General features: G+C 30.8%; 1 protein-coding gene across 1 annotated transcript in view; it reads left to right on the top strand.

Annotated features, from left to right (window-relative positions):
- Positions 1-21,005, top strand: part of LOC145291483 (cysteine and histidine-rich domain-containing protein 1-like) — a 40,699-nt gene extending 19,694 nt beyond the window's left edge. Inside the window, exons 2-9 of the mRNA XM_080137364.1 lie at positions 3,571-3,677; positions 8,281-8,352; positions 10,048-10,201; positions 10,494-10,549; positions 13,927-13,997; positions 16,585-16,687; positions 19,301-19,486; positions 20,409-21,005. Of these exons, the coding sequence (XP_079993490.1) occupies positions 3,571-3,677; positions 8,281-8,352; positions 10,048-10,201; positions 10,494-10,549; positions 13,927-13,997; positions 16,585-16,687; positions 19,301-19,486; positions 20,409-20,510 (851 nt within the window). The 3' untranslated portion in view covers positions 20,511-21,005. The remainder of the gene's footprint in view (positions 1-3,570; positions 3,678-8,280; positions 8,353-10,047; positions 10,202-10,493; positions 10,550-13,926; positions 13,998-16,584; positions 16,688-19,300; positions 19,487-20,408) is intronic.
- Positions 21,006-21,321: the final 316 nt, after the last annotated feature.

Genomic DNA, 21,321 nt, shown 5'->3' with positions numbered 1-21,321 from the left:
CGTAGCTTAATCGCCATATATATTTTATAAATTACTAACTAGCTCTACCTACGTATTGAGCACTTTTGAAGTAAATACTTAAAGTTTACGCATAAATCTATACTTTCGTATAGTAAATTTATGTGAATAAATGAAATAGTTATATATATATATATATATATATATATATATAGTAGCCGATTTACCCGAGCTTTGCTACGGATATATTTGTATTACAATACTAATTGGCATTTTTTTTAATATTTATGTAATTACAGGTTCAAAACCAAAACTTCTGGGTAAACGACATTTCTTGTACCACTGGTAAAAATGTAAATGAAAGTTCTACATTACGTAGATAAAAAAAAACTGTACAGGTCCGTTTTCAGTTTGTGTTGCTCCCAAAAATGTAAATTAGGATTTTTGCGGATAAACTATGCTTGGTTGTGTATATAAAAAGTACCCCATTTTTAATAAAGGAAGGACTTTCACATAAAAATTTAATAAACAAAAGATACGGCAAAAATTGAATTACACTTGTAAATCATATCTAAAAAAAATAGCACGGTTCGTAAACTGCAGAAGTACTAAACAGATAAAAACACCCGCATTTTTGTACTTCTGCAATTATTTTTCTTTGAGTGACGCTGAGACATAAAGCGACGCCCCTCTCCCCCCGAAAAAAAAACCCATAATTACATCGAAACTCCCCCACACAAATATATATTATCAACTAAATCAATTACCCAGACAGGAAAACATAAGATCTTTCTCAAAAGAAAATCGAAGAAAAAAAAGTGAAAAAAAAAAAAAACGCATAGGAATATATCTGATATAAAAAGCATTACTTTACCTTGTTTCTTTTTCAAAGACGATAATAAAATTCAGACAGTCAAGTGAATAGTTGAAAAATGATTTTAAAATCGTCCGTAGGAAATAAATTTTAACCTTACAATGAATCGACATTTATAGCCGAGACTTTAATAGAGGGCTAACGATTTAAAATATTTCGTCGAAAAATAAAATCATCCTTAGCCTAATTATTTATTTTTTTTATCAATATTTGTAACTTTTAAATTTATAGAAAATAAATAATTAAAACAAATCATTTTATCACCATATCTCTCGATTTGGTTAAAAAATATATCCGTTCATAACCGGAAGTGAAATATCAGTGAAAATTACTTAAAATGTGCCAGTTTAGCAAATAGTACAAAATAACTTGAATTAAAATAATTTAAATAAATTAACTTTAAATAATACTCTTAAATAGAACAATTACATCAATTACATTACTATAATCAGTAATTTTAATTGAGCGAATTATTTAAAAAGATTTTCTTTAATATAATATGCAAAATAGATTAGTTCTATTATGTACATTGCCTTCAATATAGTGTATATATATATTGATCGTGATGCTATTTATTTATATAGAAAATCTTATAGTAAATAAAATTTATATAGATAACTGTTTTCAGCAGGAAGTTTTGTATATATTAATCAAATTGTGAACAAACAGACAGGATTACGGATTTATATATATAATAGATATATATATATATATATTTGTTTAAAAATTTTGCCTACAAAACTCTTGTCAGTTTTTGGCTTAACTGACATGAAACTTCGAATGTATGGTATTCGAACCCATGCAAAACTTTATATTTGGGTTTTAGCCGGAGAAAATCAGTGCAAAAGTGTAAATTAAAAGAATGGAATTTGCCAGGTGAAGGTTGAATGACAGCATTTATGAATATGCATGTGTATCGTAATAGCTATTGGTTCATATTTTAATTTTTAGCCTTGCAACAAACATGTCTTCATAGGTCAGGGATTAACGTTAAAGGAAAAAGCAAATTGTAAGCTAAACATTTTGGTTTCAGTTCTCAGTGGTGGCACAAATCATTTTTTATTTTTAACTTTTTAAATCCTTACTATATATTGGATTCAATAGAATCTGTGTATATAATATTTTGATTGCAGAAATTCTCCTCTGGACCAAAGTACTGTAGGTTTGCAAACAGATGTCGCATACAAATTTAATACATCTACCCTGACAGCCACTATCTTATTAGTTTATGACCACCATTTCTGCCATATTCACTCATGATATTAAAATACCATATTACATCTGATGAGCAACACATCACAATTGCCACATCTACAGAAGTTCCTATATTTCTCTCTCAATATTTAGTGCTCCCACCACAACCAGTTGAGACTGGGTCAAATTTTATATTTTCTTATGATATTGTGCTTGCACCGCCATTAACTGGTTATTACATACATACACATAACATAATCTTTCCATTTCCTGATTAAAAAAAAAAAAATTCTCCATCCCATTTTGATTGTTACCTGACTATTTGCATATTCTGGAATCCACTTCTACAATAAATTAACAAACACTCCAGAAATTATACAATATGGTGATGCTCTCTATGGAAGAAAATCATGCTAAAAAAACTGAATTAAACATATTGTTGTTGCTCTCTACAGATTACAATCGTGTTGAAAAAAACAAAACAAAATTAACTGATTAGTGTTGCTCTATACAGAAATTTTTTTTTTTGTTTTTTTTTTTTGTAAATTTTTACATTAGCTCCACAAATTTGGCAGACAAATACTTTTTGATGGTTAGGAGGGTCTATTCTGAAAGCCATTCTTAACATGAGGAGGTTGGGGGTTGGTCAACAACAACCGTACTTTAATTTTTTATGAGGGGAGGGAGGGCTGTGTCAACCAGGCAACGCCAGTTAATGGGTCCTGCTAGTATAATAAATACGAAATCTGCATTAATCAAAGTATCATATTTAAGCATATTTTATGACTAGGCAATGCCGGGTGGCTTTCAAGTATATTTATATATTTATATAATTCAAATTTATTGATTGTTTATACGGTCCCGAGCAACGTCAGGTAGTCCTGCTAGTATAATAATAAATATGAAATCTGCATTAATCAAAATATCATATTTAAGTGTATTTTACGACTAGGCAATGCCGGATGGCCTGCTAGTTATGTAGATTTGAAGCAAGAGATGTTCAAATACTACAAAAGCTGAATTATGAATTCAAAAACAAAAAATAAACAAATTAAAGTCAAATACTAAATTTTTTGCTGAAAGAAATTACATAAAAAGATTTAAACCAAAAATAATTTAAATACAAAGATATTTTTTTAATGAAAACCACATGTGAGTTAATAATTAAATACACTTAAAGAAATATACTTGAGTATTTTCTTTTTTTTTCCTGAAAAAATGTTTCCCTTTTAATTGCACATGTCCAAATGTAAAATAACTGTTTTCAGACAAGAAAATAGTCACATTTAGACCAGTTTTATAAATCCCTCAAATGAAAAAGTGAATTTTTTTACTTTGTAAAAAAATTATTTGTAAAACACTTGACTATTTGTTTTTCACAAAAATTATTTGTAGTATTGTGTTAAGAAAAATGCTATGAATTGAAATTTCAAGATAATCTTCACATCTCCCAACATTATAAAGGCAAAACTATGAAGCCTCATTTTGCTTCCTTTTTTTTTTTTTATTTATTTATTTTTTTTATTTATTTTTTTTTTCTCTAGACTCCTGTACATTTCACCCGGGTGTTCCAGTATTCCATGACACCATAAAAAAATGGTCTTGCTGTAAAAAATCAAGTGTTGACTTCACTGTCTTTCTTGACATTCCGGTGAGTGACGTGCATTTCTCTTTAGATTATATATAAAAAAAAAAAAAAAAAAAAAAAAAAAGAAGCTTTTGAGATTCAACTGACAAAGGTCATAGACACAGTATGATATGTGTGAAGTGGGAATTTTTTATTTTTATTTTAAAGTTATCTTGAATATTTTGAGTGCTGGAGGTGGTTGCAAGTTTATCACCAATACAAGAATAGGGTGTATAGCAGATATGTTTGATGCTAAGGTTTTATTTTTCTTCTGGAAATCATTACAAATAAGGTATGAAGCCACTTAATATAAAGAATTAAGAACGAGAGATTATCACAAATACAGATGCTTATAGGCCTTGGTCTTGAAAATACCAAGGCTGTAGGTAGGAGGAAAACTGTCAGCTTGAAGAATTTTATAAACCTGCAGTTCTTGGTAAGAAATTGGAGACCACTAGACCAATGAGTTGGAACAATGGAAACAGGGAATAGATCGGATAATTCTGAAGAAATGCCATAATAGTATCAGGTTGGCAAATTCTTGCAGTTTTTAATTTTTAAATTCAGATGAACATATCTGAGCTTAAACAAAAATTTATTGATCGAAATAAGCACCATGAAAATCGACACACTTTTGCCAACATAAGTGTATTCATGCCAGTAACGTAAAAATTTTGTGTTCTGGTAGCAATGAAGTCACTCAAGGCGTTTTTAATATTGCTTCGGTTTTTGAAGCATTTCTAACTCAGAAAGTTGATGCTTGAAAGCATAATTATTAGGTGAGAAGCCTGGAAAGTATGGTAGATGAGGCAGTTTCATAACCCAATTCGTTCAACTTCTGCAGGATCTGGTGGAGGAGAATTGGGCCTTTTCTGTTGACTAATGCTGGGTGTTGTTGAAGTTTCTGATGCATTTCATCCATTTGTTTTGACTACTTCACCGCTGTAATAGTTTTGCCTGAGACTGGTTGCAGACCACCAAACAGTCAGCATGACCTTCTTTTGATGCAACTCTGCCTTTGGGAAGTGTTGTAGAACTTCGTTGGAGTCTAACCACTGAGCTGAGCTGAGCATCTTCAGTAAAGAACTTACACAACTCATTCAAGAAATGGGTTGTTTTTGTTGTGTAAAAGGTCTTTTGGTTGCCGTTCAATTAGTGACAATTATCGGGTGAGTTTCTACCACTATTTTGTATAATTTTTATTTTTAAGTCATGGTCAAGACTTCAAGAGACATTGCGGCCATTTTTTCTTGTTCTCATGTAACGCTCAACACTACTTGTTTTTTGAACAGAATAAACATTTACAACACCAAAATTTATCGAGGTAGGTAGAAGAGTAATTTGCCTTTGGTAACATTTATTTGTTTTTTGACCGCTTTTTCATACCTCTGTGGATTGTAAAACAAACCCAATAAAAGTTATTCTTTTACTTAACTGGATAAGTAGTTTGTGCGTTTTAACTCATTTAAAAGCGTGGTCATTGTTGGTCATTCTTTTTCAAAGAATTTATTTTTTAAAAATATTTTCCTTTTCATAATTAAAAATTTGTTTAAAAAAAAAAAAATGGCAACTTTACGTTCCTAAGTTGGTTGACAAACGATTTGTTTACAGATGTTTTTGTGCACCTCTCGACACACAAAAATTCTCATGTTTTGTCACTTTTTATCTACTTGTACATAAAGTTTTTATCCAATTCTTTTCAAATTTTAGGACAAAAGAAATTAATATATTCGCTATTTAATATTTTATTTGAGACTCAAAAACCAAGAACAGCAACAAAAAAAAAATGTTCATTTTTAAAAAAATATTCCTTTCCTGTCCATAATTAAAAATGGTGCTACTACAGTTTATTGCTGAAAATGGAGATGCCATTTTTGTTTTTCTCTCTTCTCTCGGACACCTGTTATCAAAATAAGACGGAGCAATCAGTATTTTAAACTATGACTGAAGTATGAAATAAATAAAAAAATCTTTTTTAATTAAACTAATTACTATATGCCCCAGTGTAGTATAACCCCCCCAACCTCATGTTAAGAACGGTTTTCAGAATAAATGCCCCATCCCCAATCTCGAAAGCTGTTAACATGGAGAGGTTGGGGTGTTTATACTACACTAGAGCACAAAGTAATTACTTCTTTCCAGAAGTAATTATTATCTAGTTTAATTATTTATTTCATGCTTCAGTCATAGTTTAAAATACTGATTTCTCCCTCTGATTTTGATGACAGGTACTCAAAAAAAAAAATAAAAAATGGTGTCTACATTTTGGGCAATAAACTGTAGTAGTACCTTAAAAATTTGGGGTTTGTATTACTGACACATAGATTCGAAAAAGTTGTCAAAAAACAAATATAGAACAAATAAATGTTATCAAAGGCAAGATAAGTTACTTTTCTACCTAACTGGATATATTTTTTGTGTTTTTATTCAGTGTAACATGTTTATTCAGCTCGAAAAACATGCAGTGTTTACCGATGTATTGGAAAATTCAAAATGGCAGCCGACTCTCTCTCGGAGAGGGTACGTTTGGGAAAAGGTATTATAAATAATAAACTAGACAAAATACTGTTAGAAATTCGCTCAATATATGTTACCGTGACATAAGTTGACATGTATTCGGTTGTTTTCTAACAGTATTTTGTCTAGTTTATTATTTATAATACCTTTTCCCAAACGTACCCTCTCCGAGAGAGAGTCGGCTGCCATTTTGAATTTTCCAATACATCGGTAAACACTGCATGTTTTTCGAGCTGAATAAACATGTTACACTGAATAAAAACACAAAAAATATATCCAGTTTGGTAGAAAAGTAACTTATCTTGCCTTTGATAACATTTATTTGTTCTATATTTGTTTTTTGACAACTTTTTCGAATCTATGTGTACAGTAATACAAACCCAAAATTTGTTTTCTAAATAACAAAAATACTTACTTTTTATTTTCGTAAGTTAGTTGGCAAACGATTTGTTAACAGATTTTTGTGCACGTCTTAGCAGACAAAAATTTTCATGTTTACATGTGTTCATCACTAACTTCTATCGATTCGTGCATAAAAAGTTTTTATCCAATTCTTTTCAAATTTGACGACAAAAGAAATTAATATATTTGCTATTGAATAGCATTCGAACACGGCTTCTATCTTTACTTATCTTTGTATTACAATGTGTTAACTTTGAGATGTTTTATTTGCAACTCAAAAACCAAGAACAAAAAAAATGTTCATTGTCGGTTATTTAAAAAAAATTTTTAAATATTCTTTTTCCTGTTCATAATTAAAATCTTATGTTTTCAAAATAACAAAAAAATACTTTATTTTTGTAAGTTAGTTGACAAATGATTGTTTATAGATTTATTTTTGTACATGTCATGGCACACAAATTCTCATGTTTATGCGTTCGTCACTAACTTCTATCAACTCCTGCATAAAGTTTTTATCCAATTCTTTTCAAATTTTAGGACAAAAGAAATTAATCACTATTAAATAGCATTTGAACACAGTTTCTATCTTTCATCTTTGTACTCCAAAGCGTCAACTTATTCTAACTTTGCACTGAAAAGACATACTGTACGTGTTGTGTTCAAATTCCGTAGCAAAGACAATTTCTTTTTCTCTAATTAGCTAAAACAATTAGAAACGTTGTCAGTGTGTACAACTTCTTTTTTGAGTATTTATGTGAACACACCCCGACTGCTTATTTGCAAAAAATCATCTACCATGAACGGGCATGCTATGCTGGCATGTTTTATCGTTAATGGTCGGATTTAAATAGTGATTTCTTTAAATCTGCAATTCACAACAAAAATATTAAAATACCATTTTAAAGTAAATTTTATTGTGAATCCAGTTATAAGTTTTATTTTGATAGACATAGGAGAAATGTACTTATTACTGATTTAAAGACTATGAGTATCAAATTAAATAGCAGTGTGTGCCTTGTCATGCGCTGAACATTATGATGCCTGGTACTGCTAGTTAAAGTCAAATTCTGAACCAGAATGAGTTATTTGAAAGAAACTAGTGAAATACAATTTTTGTACAAAAGATTCAAGAAAAAAAATTGGCTAGTCAGAATCAAATATTGATTTCAGATTAATTGCTATGACACTCTGCAAATCCAGCAAGACAACGTGTTAGATAATAAATGAGGCGGACTCTGTTTTGTAAAATCAAATTTGTGCCTGTAATCTTTCAATCAAAATCACTGGAGATAACACTGTAAAACTTTTAAAGTTACAGTGTGTCCCCTTTATTGTTTTCTCCATTGTGCATGATTTCAATGTTAAATTACTTTGAAATTATCATGAAAGTTGGGAGATGAAAGTAAAATAGATAAAAACTGGAATTTACTTAAGCACTTATAATTATTAATAGTAGACTTTGTTAGGCTAGAAGCAAAATGTAGTAGTTGCAGAAGTTATTTCGGGCATAGATTTTGTTTGTAAATGTTTGCTGTGAGCTAGTAGCAAGATAGCAGTTTTGGGCTGTTACTATAATTAGCAGGTTGATCGGTAATTTTGTTAGTGTGTTTGTGTTTGAACTTAGGTGTGTGCATTTACTTGTTTCTATCTGCACTATGTAAAAATATATTTCCAATAAGATAACATTTCTTGTTTTTCTTTATTCCAGGGATGCAGCAAAGGAAAGCATAATCCCACTCCACCCAAAAAGGAAGAAGTTCCTAAACCAGTAGAAAAAGGAGTAAGTACTGATATAAATGTTTTTTTTTTTAATTAAAAAGAAATGGGTTAAGAGATACCAACGAGAGAAGAATATATTTAAATGAGTGTCACCAACAATTTTTTTGCATTAATTTTTTAATTATTTAGATCATCGAAATAATTTTTTGAAATAGCTTTAATGCATTTCGGACGTTCTCATGTTTTTAAAACATCCTCTTCAGAAAGTTTGTAAAATGCTTAAAATGTAGAATAGCATTTTTGCTGACCATTTTGATGATAGATGTTTCTAAGAGGTAGGAAGGTTTCTAAATGTTGTCATGAGTGTTTCTGCCCTTGTTTATTGGTACATGAACACTGAATGTTGTTACTCTTTCCTTTTTTACTTTTTCCCCCTCTTCCTTTGTCTTCTCTTTATTTTTCTTGTGTGGATTGCATTGGTGCTTGGTCATATAAGTGTCTGTGTGCTGGAAATATTTAGAAATCTTCCCACCTCTTGGAAACCTTATCGAAATGGTCAGCAAAAATGCTATTCTACATTTTTAAATATTTTACATTTGAATATTTTACAAACTTTTGGAAGTGGACGCTTTTAAAAAAAAAATATGAACGTCTGAAACATGTTCAAACTATTTCAAAAAATTACTTCAATGACTTAAAAAAAAAATTATTTCGATGATTAAAAATGAAAATATGAAATAATAAAATAAGTATGGAAAAAAAAAAAAAAAAAAATTGTTGGTGACCCCACTCATATGTGAGTGGGTCACCAACAATTACATTTTTATACTTATTTTATTTCATATTTTCGTTTTTAATTATTTAGATCATTGGATTTTTTTTTTCTTTTTTTTTAAGTGTGTGTATAAAGTACAGTTTTTATAGTTGTTAGACAACCTACTTTTTTCTTTTTGGTGTGGACAAAGGCATTATCAATGTTAAGTTGACCAGGGCTTCACAGGAAAATTCAGTCCAACTTACAGATAGAAAGATATGAAAATGGACTACTCCATCATCAGCTCTGTACACTGGAGGATAACTCTTCAGTTTGTGGAGTCTAAAAAGTAGAAACAAACGTTTTTGTCTATAACCGTTAAAAAACAAAAATTTGTATGATGTATGTACTAATGACAAAACTAAAATATATTCCAAAAATCATGGAAATTGATAAAGTAGTTTTATTTTTAGACAAGAAAATCAAATGTTATGAGTATCAAAGAAGCAATTGACTCAACTGCCATTTTGGAGGGGTGGGGGATAACTCAATAATTCATACTAGATTTATGTTGTAACATCTAAATTACCATTAATCGCTAAAGTTATTTTCTATATAAACATAAAAATACTTGATCAATTTGTGATTTAAAAATTAAAAAAAAACATTCTGCAGATTCTTTATTTTAATTTCATATCGAGCAAATTCTCGACAAGAACAAGAATCAATGTTTTAAGAATCTGACATTTTCAAATGTGTAAATAATGGATTGGCCACGATCTTGATGGTTAAAGGAACCATACCATTAACTGAAGACTTATACTCATATATAGGCTGACAATCGGAGTTTTTATTTTATTCTAAAACATTTTTTTAACTATTAACCTCTATAATCGATCAATCTCTTTTTGTTTTTTGCCCATCTCAGAATTACTCGCATGACATGATTTTTCTCTTTTGCAGTATTGATCACATTGACAATTTTGTTCTTCCTCTATTTAGACACAACCAATAGGACGTCTGCCGAAACCAAAAGATCCACCTCCACGACCATCCGAGGACGAAGCAACCACCAAATTAAAAATGGTTGTCCTTGACAATTTAAAAGAGAAACTCAATAATTTAATGGAAGATTTAAAGATCATTGATCAACCCGGTGAGGCAATTTTTATTTATTTTTATTTAACCATTTTTAAATACTTAATGAGTGCAATACCTTTTGTTACACCCAAGCATTTCTCCTCTTCATTTTCTTAAAAAATTGTCAGAATGGATGTTATACTGTTTCCATTTTCTCTGTACTTTATTTTTTTCCACTTCTTTCTCCCTCCTACTCTTCCTTATTCTCGCCTTGTGCTCCTCCTCCCTTCTCTGTATGTGTGGTCTTTTTACTTTTTCCATAGTTCTATATTAAGTTCTAATTTCATATGCTGCTGTTTTCTTCTTAGGTGAAACTAGTGATATAACTGTTGGAACGCCTTGTCAAAATGCTAGTTGTAAGCAGGTACGTCATAAGTTTCTTTTTCATACGGTCAATTCCGACCAATTTCATTTCTCATGATTTTTTTGATTTTTTTTTTTTATACTATATTCTCCCATCAAACGAGTTGCTTTAAATAACAAGAAAGCTCTAATTTGAATGTATCATTTCTGACTGTACATTTATGAGGATCTAAAGTTGTCTAGTTTGGTTTTCAAAATCAGACTAAAGTAGTAATCTGATATGTCAGTACTTGATTCGGAATAGCCATATTTAAAAAATTTTTTTGTTCATTATATTATTAGTATAAATATTCTGTCCCTTTAGATTTTTATAAAAAATACTCATTTCAGCTAATTTATTATATTTTATTCATTGAAACAGTTGGGGGGGGGAGTTATGTACAAATATACAGTTCTCTCCCTTGATTTCTGTAACACACACACACACACACACACACATACACATACACACTGGTTGATTGCATTCCAATAGTAATGCAGTTGTTACTTTTTAACTGTTACACTTCAAACCTCTGTGACCCACAAACAAATGAAACTGGGGAAATAAAAATCCGACTCTGCATGTTTTTTTTTGTTTATTTTTAAGTGTAAATAAAACCTATTTCATTATCTCCTTTCCAAAGTTTTCTTGCATGCACTTTTTGAAAGTCTCTGCCACCTGGTGCTACTCAGCACTTTCTTGCCCTCGTATTCACGCGTCCATCTTCCCCGGAACACAACTTGCTTCTCTCTTCTCTCTCCAACCATGTGATGTATTTTTCTCCTTTTCTTGTGACTTGTAATTTGCATACGTGCTTTAATGGCTGCTGCTAATATTTTCGCTAGCCAGCCATCCTTCAGTTGCTGATTTTCTTACATGCGCCAATACACGCTCTGTTAAACAATATTTAACTCCCATATCGTCTAGATTTTTATTCTATTTCATAATGCTAGCTTAGTTTCATTAATTTGTTTCCCCGCGATGTGGGGAAAACCAGCTCTCCCCAAGAAGGGGGAGCTCTCCAAATGAATAGCAATTGTTTGATATAATGGGTTTTCTCCACATTGATCAAAGCGAATTGCTTTTCTGGAGGTCCTGGCCGAAAAGGCTGGCAAATGACATTTGCTTTCGATTCAGTTTTGCTTTTATACGAAAAACACAAACACGCGAGAGAGCGGAATAGCAGGAATTTTATAAAGTCCATCAAAATAAATCTACAGACAACGTCCATTCACAAATCGTAGATATTACAATCTGCGGAGTATATAAAAAGTTCTAAAATATAAGGGGAATGGCTCATCAAGAACTTGTTCACATTCGACTTGAAGGCTATCTATTGTAATCAGCTGGGAAGCAGTCCAGTGGAACAGTGTTCTACATGTGGGCAGTTCTAAGAAAGCTTTGTTCATGGAATCTGGGTTTAGAATTATGCACAGATAGTGGGGAAAATTGTCGATAGTGGTTGTAACTAGTTGAGTGTTTTTTGTGACAGTTTGGCAAGGTGGGGGACCGTAGATTGGAGGTCAGTTGATTACTTGCCATGAAAATAACGATAGAGCAGAGGCAGGCTTGCAATGTCTCTTCAGTGGGAAGGAGGTTGCAGGGAAGAGAAAATTGCATCGCCTACTAGGTTTTGAAACTTGCCTTGAACTCTATCAAGGCAAGATAGGGACAACAAGCAGTTCCTGCTTAGATGTGGCAACAGCATTCCATTTTAGGGCATATTTGGCTCTTCTAAAGATAAAGCATTACATTGGCAGTGAGATACCTACTGGAGTGGTACAATGATTCAACCATATTTTCAACGATCTTTGCAACAAATTTGTATGTGTTCCATTTCAGATCGAGAGTGATGATTAGTCTCGAAACTTGTGATGATATGGTGCTTCCTAAAGACTAGAGCCATTCATTTCAATTAGGGTATGATGAGGATCTGAGCGATTATGATGAAATAAGAGAAGTTTGGTTTTAGTTGCATGAAAATTAACCAGTCAACTTTTTCCCCATTGCACCATGTGCTCAAGATCAGGAGAGAGAATCAAAAAGATGTTGGTCATTGTCAGTCTTTGAAGTGTTGCCATTGATGGTAGTGTCATCTGTAAATGTCTACAAATGATCTTAGATGATCTCCCAAATCACATTCTAAGATCAAGAGTTGGGCCCAGGATGAAACCATGAGGGACACCAGTGTTTATACTCAAAGTTTCTGATTTCTGCCCATCGATGACTACTCTTATAAGCCTATCAAAGAAAGGATTTAAAAATTGAGGACATTTCCAGCTATTTCACTGCTGGAAATCCTTGGATATGTTAAGAGTTTTTGCTTTAAAAACAAAGCCCTTGTTGAGAGATTCATTAATCCTGTGTGATGTTAGAGTATTAACTATAGATCTAGCAAAACGAAAACCATATTGCATGTCACTGACTGTCTGGTTATTTCTGCTGGTTGTTGACCACTTTTGAATTTATCATAAATTCCAGCAACTTATGACACACAGGAAGAATCTGTACTGAAAGGCAGATGACCGATCTCCAGAATTTTTAAATATTGGGCAGACTGAAGTTTTCCAGGGTGTTGGGAAGCATTTTTCCTTAAGGTTTAAACAGCTTTGTAAGTATGGGGTTAATTCTGGTTGAAGCTTTTTTGAGCACTATGATTGGAATGCTGTTGGGGCCAGTTGCTTTACTGGAATCAAGGTCTTTGATAAACTTGGCAACATCACACACAGATATTTGTATGTTGCAGAGAGTATCTTCTGACACAGAAGGAAATACGGTGAGTAGGCGGCCATGGTCAAAAAGAGCAGAATTTGTTACAAAGTTCTTGGCAAAGAGTTTTGCTTTGTTAGATGCTGATGAAATTCCTTTGCGTCCATTGATAATGGTTGGAATAGGGCACATCTGTTAAATCCAAAAATTACCATGAATGATTCGGTAGAATATGTTCTAGATCAATTTTTCGCAAAATCATCCACAATTACATTGACATTTTGTGTTTAAAAATGGTGAAATTAAAATTATAGAGTAAAAATGATAGTTGCAGTTACCTCCCCTGGATCTTGAGTACTCAACATTTTATTTTTCTGCTCTATCATTTTTTGCAATTTTCTAAAAATTTTATACTAATTCCGACCTGATGTGTATGTAATGTTCTCACCTGAAATGCGTTGGTTTAAAACATTACTAATCTTCACGCGCACTAAAAAATTTTTTATATTGATTGTTTTATGAATTTCATTGAACCTTCAACTTAAGGAAATAAATAAGACCTTCGTAGACTTTGTTGTATCGAAACATGACACAATAATTTCAAGTCAATTTCGGTGATCATGTATCTAATGATGCAAATTATTAAATGAAAAATCTTTAAAGAAATTTTTTTTTTTTTTTCTGTCCAGTCTTATGAAGGAGAAGACTCCAACCAGCAAGTTTGTGTTTACCATAGTGGACAAGCTGTATTTCATGAAGGGTAAGTTTTTTTCAGCATTACAAAACTTTCTCTAAAAGCACTGAAGTTGACTAGGTGTAAAATGAAAATATGAAAAATTTTTTTTTTTTTTAATCGATTGGGGAAAAAACTGATTCTCACTTCTGTGTGTATTTATTTATTGCCTTCATTCCATCTTAAGAGGTAACTATGCATGTAATTGTGAAGCAAGAGTTGCACAATCTTCAACCACATCTCTTCTGAATTGACAGTGTGTGATTTTGGTGACAAGAAAAAGTTCAAGATGACCAGAAACTATACCAAGATAAACAGATTATATAACACCTGGTATTCCCAAATGGTCACCCATTTAGCATTGCTTAATTTTGGTGATCTACCTGAACTGGTGTCTATCAAAGTGATTATGCTGTATATATTTTTTATATACACATTTTTTCACCTAATTCATCAGTTTCAGTTCTTATCCAGAATTCTTCCTATATTAAAAAACAAACAAAAAAAATCTCTATACTTGTGACTGAATAAAAATGTCATACAAAAACTTGCATAAATTGTTCAAGTTTTTTTGTTTTTTTTTCTTAAAAAAAAAAAATCAAATTTTATGAGCCTTTAATTTTTTTAAAACCATCTTAAAAAAACAGCAAGAGAACTCAACAAAAATTCATACTTGATTTACGTTGTAATACCTATGAATTCCCATTAATTGCTTAAAAGTTATTTTCTTTGTTAGAAATGAAACTACCTGATCAATTTACATGATTTTTGGAATATGTTTCGTCATGGGTACTGTACATCATACAGATTTTCTTTGCTTCTGTTTTTTAATGTACATGAAATTTGGATAAGAACCTCGGTTTGTATAAATTAGCATAAAACATTCAGTATATGGAATGAATTGATATGCATGAAAACAAACAACAACAAAAATGAGCTGAGCTATTCTTTCACTTTAACCCTTACTTCAGCTAGACGAGAAGTCAAAGACTCAGACTGATCTAATCAATTCACTGATCACATCATACCTTTGTATCTATAGGTTTATCCCAACCATATTCTATGTAATTTTTAAAAAGATCAAAACCTTATTTCTCTTTATTTTTCCAAATAGATACTAGATGATGATTGAAGGTCAATTGTGTTGAGAATAAACATTAATGCCAAAGAAGTCTTTTTTTTTTTCTTTTTTTTTTTTTCCTGGAGTGATATTTTCAGAGGTAATGCCTCCCTGTCTCAGAATTCCCATTTAAGGATAATGGATGAAATCAATACTGAAAAAATCTGATAATCCCCAAACCACAAATCAATAGCATTTGTTTGAGGTGTTTTGTTTTACTGCATATAAACTATGGACGATTTAATGCCAAATAAAGTTGTCAAATATACAATTCTATAGGTAGTATAATTATTTATATTGCTAGAAAACATTGCTCTCCGAATAAAATTTCACAATGAATATTAGAATACTTTTTTTTAATTTTATTTAAACAAAGTACTGAACAAAATTATCTAAGTAGTTTGTGGCATCATTATATTCAGTTTAATGTTTGTTGGACAGCTTTTAGAAATTGACCCACAAACTTTTGGCCAGGATCTTTAGAAGTCATTTCCTTTATTGAAGCAAGATTTTTTATGAATTAGCAAACACAGAAAATGTGATGTTTCAATTCCCACTAATGTATTTAAATGCCATTTGTTTTACCTTTTTTTTTTTTTTTTTTTTATTTTTTATTTTGTTGTTGCAATCAACAAAAAGTATGGATGAACAAAGCCATTACTCAAATCAGTATTAACTTGGGCTATTTAGTTGAGCTTTAAAAAAATATTGATTAGCTAACCTAAACACCACACGCATGCATAAATTATCGCAAACAAGAATCTCTACTATTAAAGTCAATTTGTGTGTTTCTTCCTCCATAGGCTCAATCGTTTTGGAAGCTATCTTTTGCCAATTTCACACAAAGCTAATATATATGTCTGGCAGTGTTCTTAGATATGTTTTGTGCAGAAATTCATCTGATAAATATCAAAACTCCAATCCTAAAAATACACTTTCTCTCTTATAAATAAAAAAGAATAATTTTTATAGGGAAATATTTTGCATTATGGCATTTGAAAATTTTTTTCTTTTTTTTTTTTTTTTTTTTTTTAATTTAATTTTTTCTTTTTGTGAATTAGTTCATCAGGCAAATTCTTCTTCTTAATATATAATATTCAATAGAGGATTGATTCCAAAATACGTACTAAAATGTCATGTTTAAACGTATTGTACGACCGGGTAACGTCAGGCTGCCAGCTAGTATGTGTGTATATAATATGACACCCGGTAACATGATTTCTGTGCATTTTAGCCTGATAATTCCTTACCGGGATGAAATGCAGATTGTGTGTAGCTTAATTGCCATAGTTATTTTTATAACTTACTACTTAGCTTAACTCACTTAACTATTGAAGTAAATACTTAAACTTGATATAGAAAAAAGTATATATTTTATGTGGATACATGAAATAATTGTTTGTGGCGCATGTTATTATATATATGAGACATGTTAAAATTTTGTTTCTATCAACATTTTATTTATTTATTTAAAAAATTTCTTTTTCTTCTTAGATTGAAATATTGGTCATGCTGTGAGAGAAAGACTACGGACTTCTCATCTTTCCTGGATCAGTCGGGCTGTGAAAGAGGGAAACATGTTTGGAAAAAGAAACTTGTAAGTAAAAATTTTATGTTAAGTAATATTTATTAATTTCTCTCTACAGTGACAGGTTTGATAAGTTTCATTTAAAGAGGATACCTAGCATTGAGTACTTCCTGTTCTCTTTAGTGACTTCGCCTTACTAAACCTATAAATGGTAAGGCATAGATTAAACAGGTTTTTGAAGCGAAGGAAGTGTATGAAATCTATATGCTGAAATTAAATCTGGTGTGATCAGTTAGGCAATAAATAATGAATTTATCAACGTATGATCATCCCCCCCCCCACTCCCCTTACATTGATATCCTAGTAATTTTGAAATATAATTTTTAATGCCTTGGTTTTTAAATTGATTGCTTATTTTGGTTTCTGCTCTTCTTTTCTTCCCTCGTCTATTGCTTTTTTTTTTTTTTTCTCATATTTATATCTATATTTTTCTTAGTTGTAATTAAGATGAAATGAAACGCTTGTCTGTCTTTAGTTTAGTTGTCTGCATGTTTCCTTACAAATAACGACTCTAAGACACAAAAGTAATTTTTCATCTCTTGCATGTCAATGTTCCCTTTCTCACTTCATGTAACCGTACATTCTTCCAAGCAATGACATTAGATGTCCTTACAACTTAATGACAATCTTCACTCTCACTATTTTTTGATAGCATCTATTCATATTATTTTCATGCAATAGTTCATTTTTCTATTCAAATCCTAATAAAACAGGTGTGTAAATATTTAACAGGTAAAATCTTTGTTTGGGTTGATGACTAACACATACAGACATATCGTCAAGTTGAAATGAAAAATGTTCATTTAAAACTGGCCGACATGTTTTGTTTTTTTTTCTTTCTGCGCATTCTCAAATACAATTAATTTCTTAGTCTTTTAATATTTAGATTCTTTTATGTTTTTCTCGATAACATCGGTAGAGAATGCGGCTGAAAGTTAAATGTTTTGGTTCTAGCTGATGGCACAAAGTAATTTTTTTTTTTTTTAAACTATTACCATCATCATGTCTTTGTATTAATAAATGAGAATATCTGCATGATTTTAAATAAATATATTTTACTGTAAACGGAATCAAATATTTACAGGTTGGGAAAACTTTTTTTTAATTTCTTAAATTTTTTTGGACTGTCTTTTAATATTTACAATTTTTTATTTATTTATTTATTTATTTTTTTTTTGCCAAGAAATCCCTCACGAATGAAGACAATTCAATAAAAAAAAAATCATAATTTTCTTATGTAAATCTTCCACGACAGGATAAATTCTAAGTACAGTTTTGATAAAAAAAAAAAAGCTTACTTGGGCTAATATCAGGTTCCTATGTTTCTTTTCTTTTCACATATGTAAATATTGCTTGAGATTCTGAAATTGGAAATATTTATAGTCTAGCCTAACTTTAATGTTATTTTTCTTTAAATCAAATTATTACTCCTGTTCCATCTAGATAATTAGCTTTTCTCTAAATAGCTTTTTCTTTATTTTAAATAACTTCTCTCTTTTTCTATAAATAATTTCTCCATTCCACAAAAGCAATCATTCAAACATAAACAGAAGTTCTCTTGCTAATTATTTTTAAACAAAGTTCAATAAAATTTGAATTTGTGCAAAAACAAAATTTATGTTCATCCACCCCTCAGCAGTTGCCAAGTCATTTCAATATTGTAAATATAATTTTATTCTTTTTACATTGTATTCCAAAATTATCCTACACCAGAACTTTACATCATTAATATTTAATTATATTATTAATAAGTTACCCTTAGACCTATCTCTTTTTTACCATTCTAACAAAATGTTAGTCTGCAATAAGTGGTTTATCTATCAAATAAAATGTTGCTATCCTTGGGAACCGAATGATTGATTCGGTTCTGAATTGTTTCCATTTAAAATGTGATATAAAAATCCGGAACTTCTGCAATACTGCATGGTAATCATGTTTTTGGTTTTCAGTTTGGAGAATGTTGTGAGGACACTTTCTTTTTTTTATCAGTCTGCTGCACTTTTCTCAAATCACCTCCTTTTCAAAGTTATTGAACCAGTACCAATGAATACATTCATTTGCACAAATTACCATGTGGCCAGATATTGCTCAAACTTCCGCAATGTTGAGGACTTTGTGAAAGTAATCTTGGCCCCTAGAAATGATGCTGTTATGATCAATTTAAAAAAAAAAAACAAAAACGGAATGAAATTTCAACTTCCGTTCCATTTTTAAAACAACCATAAAATGGAGCATTCTCAGCAAGTTTTACCACCTATATTTTATCAGCTGAATTTTTAAAGCTAATCTCTCCTTTTATTAGGCATTACAGATTATCATTATTATAAATAACACTATTTTCTCTGAGGTAATCTTATAACTTTTTCCATTTTATTTCCTCAACATTTTGTTGGGATTATTTTATTTTTGTCCTTTTAGGAAGTTAAATTCTTAGTCTTTTTGGCCTGTCTTTGATTTCACATCAACTTTAGTCGCTCTCTCATTCTGAATCTTGGACGATTTTTTTTTTTTTTTTTTTTTTTTTTATACACTTCAATGTCTTGTTTTACTTTTAGATGTGATTGTATGCTACAATATGAATGAGAATTTCATATTGATTTTTTTGTTTTACTTACTGAACAGGCTACAAAAACAAACCCGTGTCGTTATGATTGGCACCAGACGGGTACGATGGTTACAATGACTATTTATGCGAAGATGATGATACCCGATGAGTCGTTTGTTGAAGTCAACCAAGTGATTTGCAATATTTTTATCAAATATGATGGCGGACAAAAGTCCTTTAGCAAAAAAATTGTTTTAGGTGGGGTAAGTGTTAAAATTTTGTACTCTTTAAATTTGATAAAAAATTTTCTTTACAGAATTCTTTTTGTAAATGATTTAGCGGAAGAAAAAGGACTAATAATCCATGTTTCAAATCATTTTTCTAGTTATAAAATCGTGTTTTCAAGGTTATTTTTTCTTCTCTTGGTAAGGATAGTGTTTGCAGTTTTGCTCCACTATTCAAACTTTGAATAGTGGTAGCAAAACAATATGCCCTTCTTTTCTGCAACTGACCATAGTTGGACTTTTAACCCTCTAATATTCTTTTTGGTTACTAGAGTTCGTAGTAATATGTGGCTTACTTACCTCTTCCTGTCTGGTGTATAAACTGGTTGAGGCCCCTTTTTATCCTAGTGCCTACCCGCTAGTATAATATTGTTTCTCCATATTTAGTTGCCTCTCTCCATGATGGAAGTTAGACAGATTGTTTAATGTAGGAAAAAATTCAGGTCATTATAAAGGGGCACTTTGAATTGCCTCCTTCTAGAAGGATTTCTCCTTCACTGATAGTGCAGAAAAAAGGCGTTGAAAGGATCAGTGGATGACTACCTCTGAACCCAACATATAGTACAAAATGGCAAACATAGGCATCTAACCTCGGCATGAGACAAGGACTTATTTATCTCTCTTCCATGATGAATTGTGACACAAGGGTTGGAAAATGGGATTGAAGAGCCAGTGCCTCAGGTGAAGCCTCAGTATGCTAACTTTAGCAATGAATTAACCCCTTAAGAAAGAAACTTAGTATAAAAAAGAACTACTTGGTCAATTTATTTTTGGAATGACATTTTTGTTCCATCATGAAGAGTTTTTTTTTTTTCTTTTTTTTTTTTTTTTCAATTGGGTTTAATTCTAAACAAGGACCAAATATGTTTCTGAATCAATTTTTTTTTTTTTTTCTTTCCAGGTAATCAACCCTAAGCAAAGTGAAATTCGAATAACTTGTAACAAAGTAGAAATCAACCTTCGAAAAGCTGACTCCTCTGCCTGGTCAGCTTTGGAATATTAAAAAAAATGTTTGCTGACCCAGTGTTGTGGCATTTTTTTTTTTTTCCCCACCCCAAGAAAGGAACAAAGTACCCTCCCCTCCTACAACTTGAAGGTCACCATCATACATTTCATACTTTTGTTGGCTTTTTAAAAACAAAATCTCATTATTATTTGTAGTTGAATTTTTTTTTAGTTACTAAAACTCAGTGGAGGGGTGGGGAACAGGTTGAGGGGTTATTCCATTATTTACATGTTTTCTTACAGAACACAACAAACATGCTCAGGAAATTAATAATTGAAATTTTTTAGCCATTTTTGTCTTTTTACAAGGCAGCGGCAATGTGGAACCTCATTAGAACCTCAACTTTTATGCTCCCTCTCCTCCTCGCATCTAGAAGGATTTTTTTTTTTTTTTTATACACACTTCACTGGGTCTTTTTTTTTTTCTTCAAATAAAAATACCAAAAATTTTTTAATAATGTATTGATGAATAAAGTTTGTTTTTTAATTGAAATTTGTCTTTTAAAATGTTATTTTGTAATCTTTCACTTTTGCTAAAATTAAATCAATATTTGATTATGTAAAACATTACACAATGAAAACAAAAAAATATTTTGTAAATACAAAATATTTTCTCTTTGTTTTCATTGTGTAATGTTTTACATAATCAAATATTGATTTAATTTTAGCAAAAGTGAAAGATTTCTGACTTCACGGAATTAAATGAAAATAATCGTCTTGTTGCCTAAATCAAATCATTTGTCCTACTGGATGTTTTCACTCCTTCTGGTTTGCTTTTTACAAGTTCAGAAAATGAATTGCTGATGACC

This window comes from Euprymna scolopes, chromosome 12 (assembly GCF_053919585.1).
Source record: "Euprymna scolopes isolate OS-2025 chromosome 12, ASM5391958v1, whole genome shotgun sequence".
In the NCBI taxonomy this organism is placed as follows: Eukaryota; Metazoa; Mollusca; class Cephalopoda; order Sepiida; family Sepiolidae; genus Euprymna; species Euprymna scolopes.
This window is presented reverse-complemented; position numbering and strand designations above follow the sequence as displayed.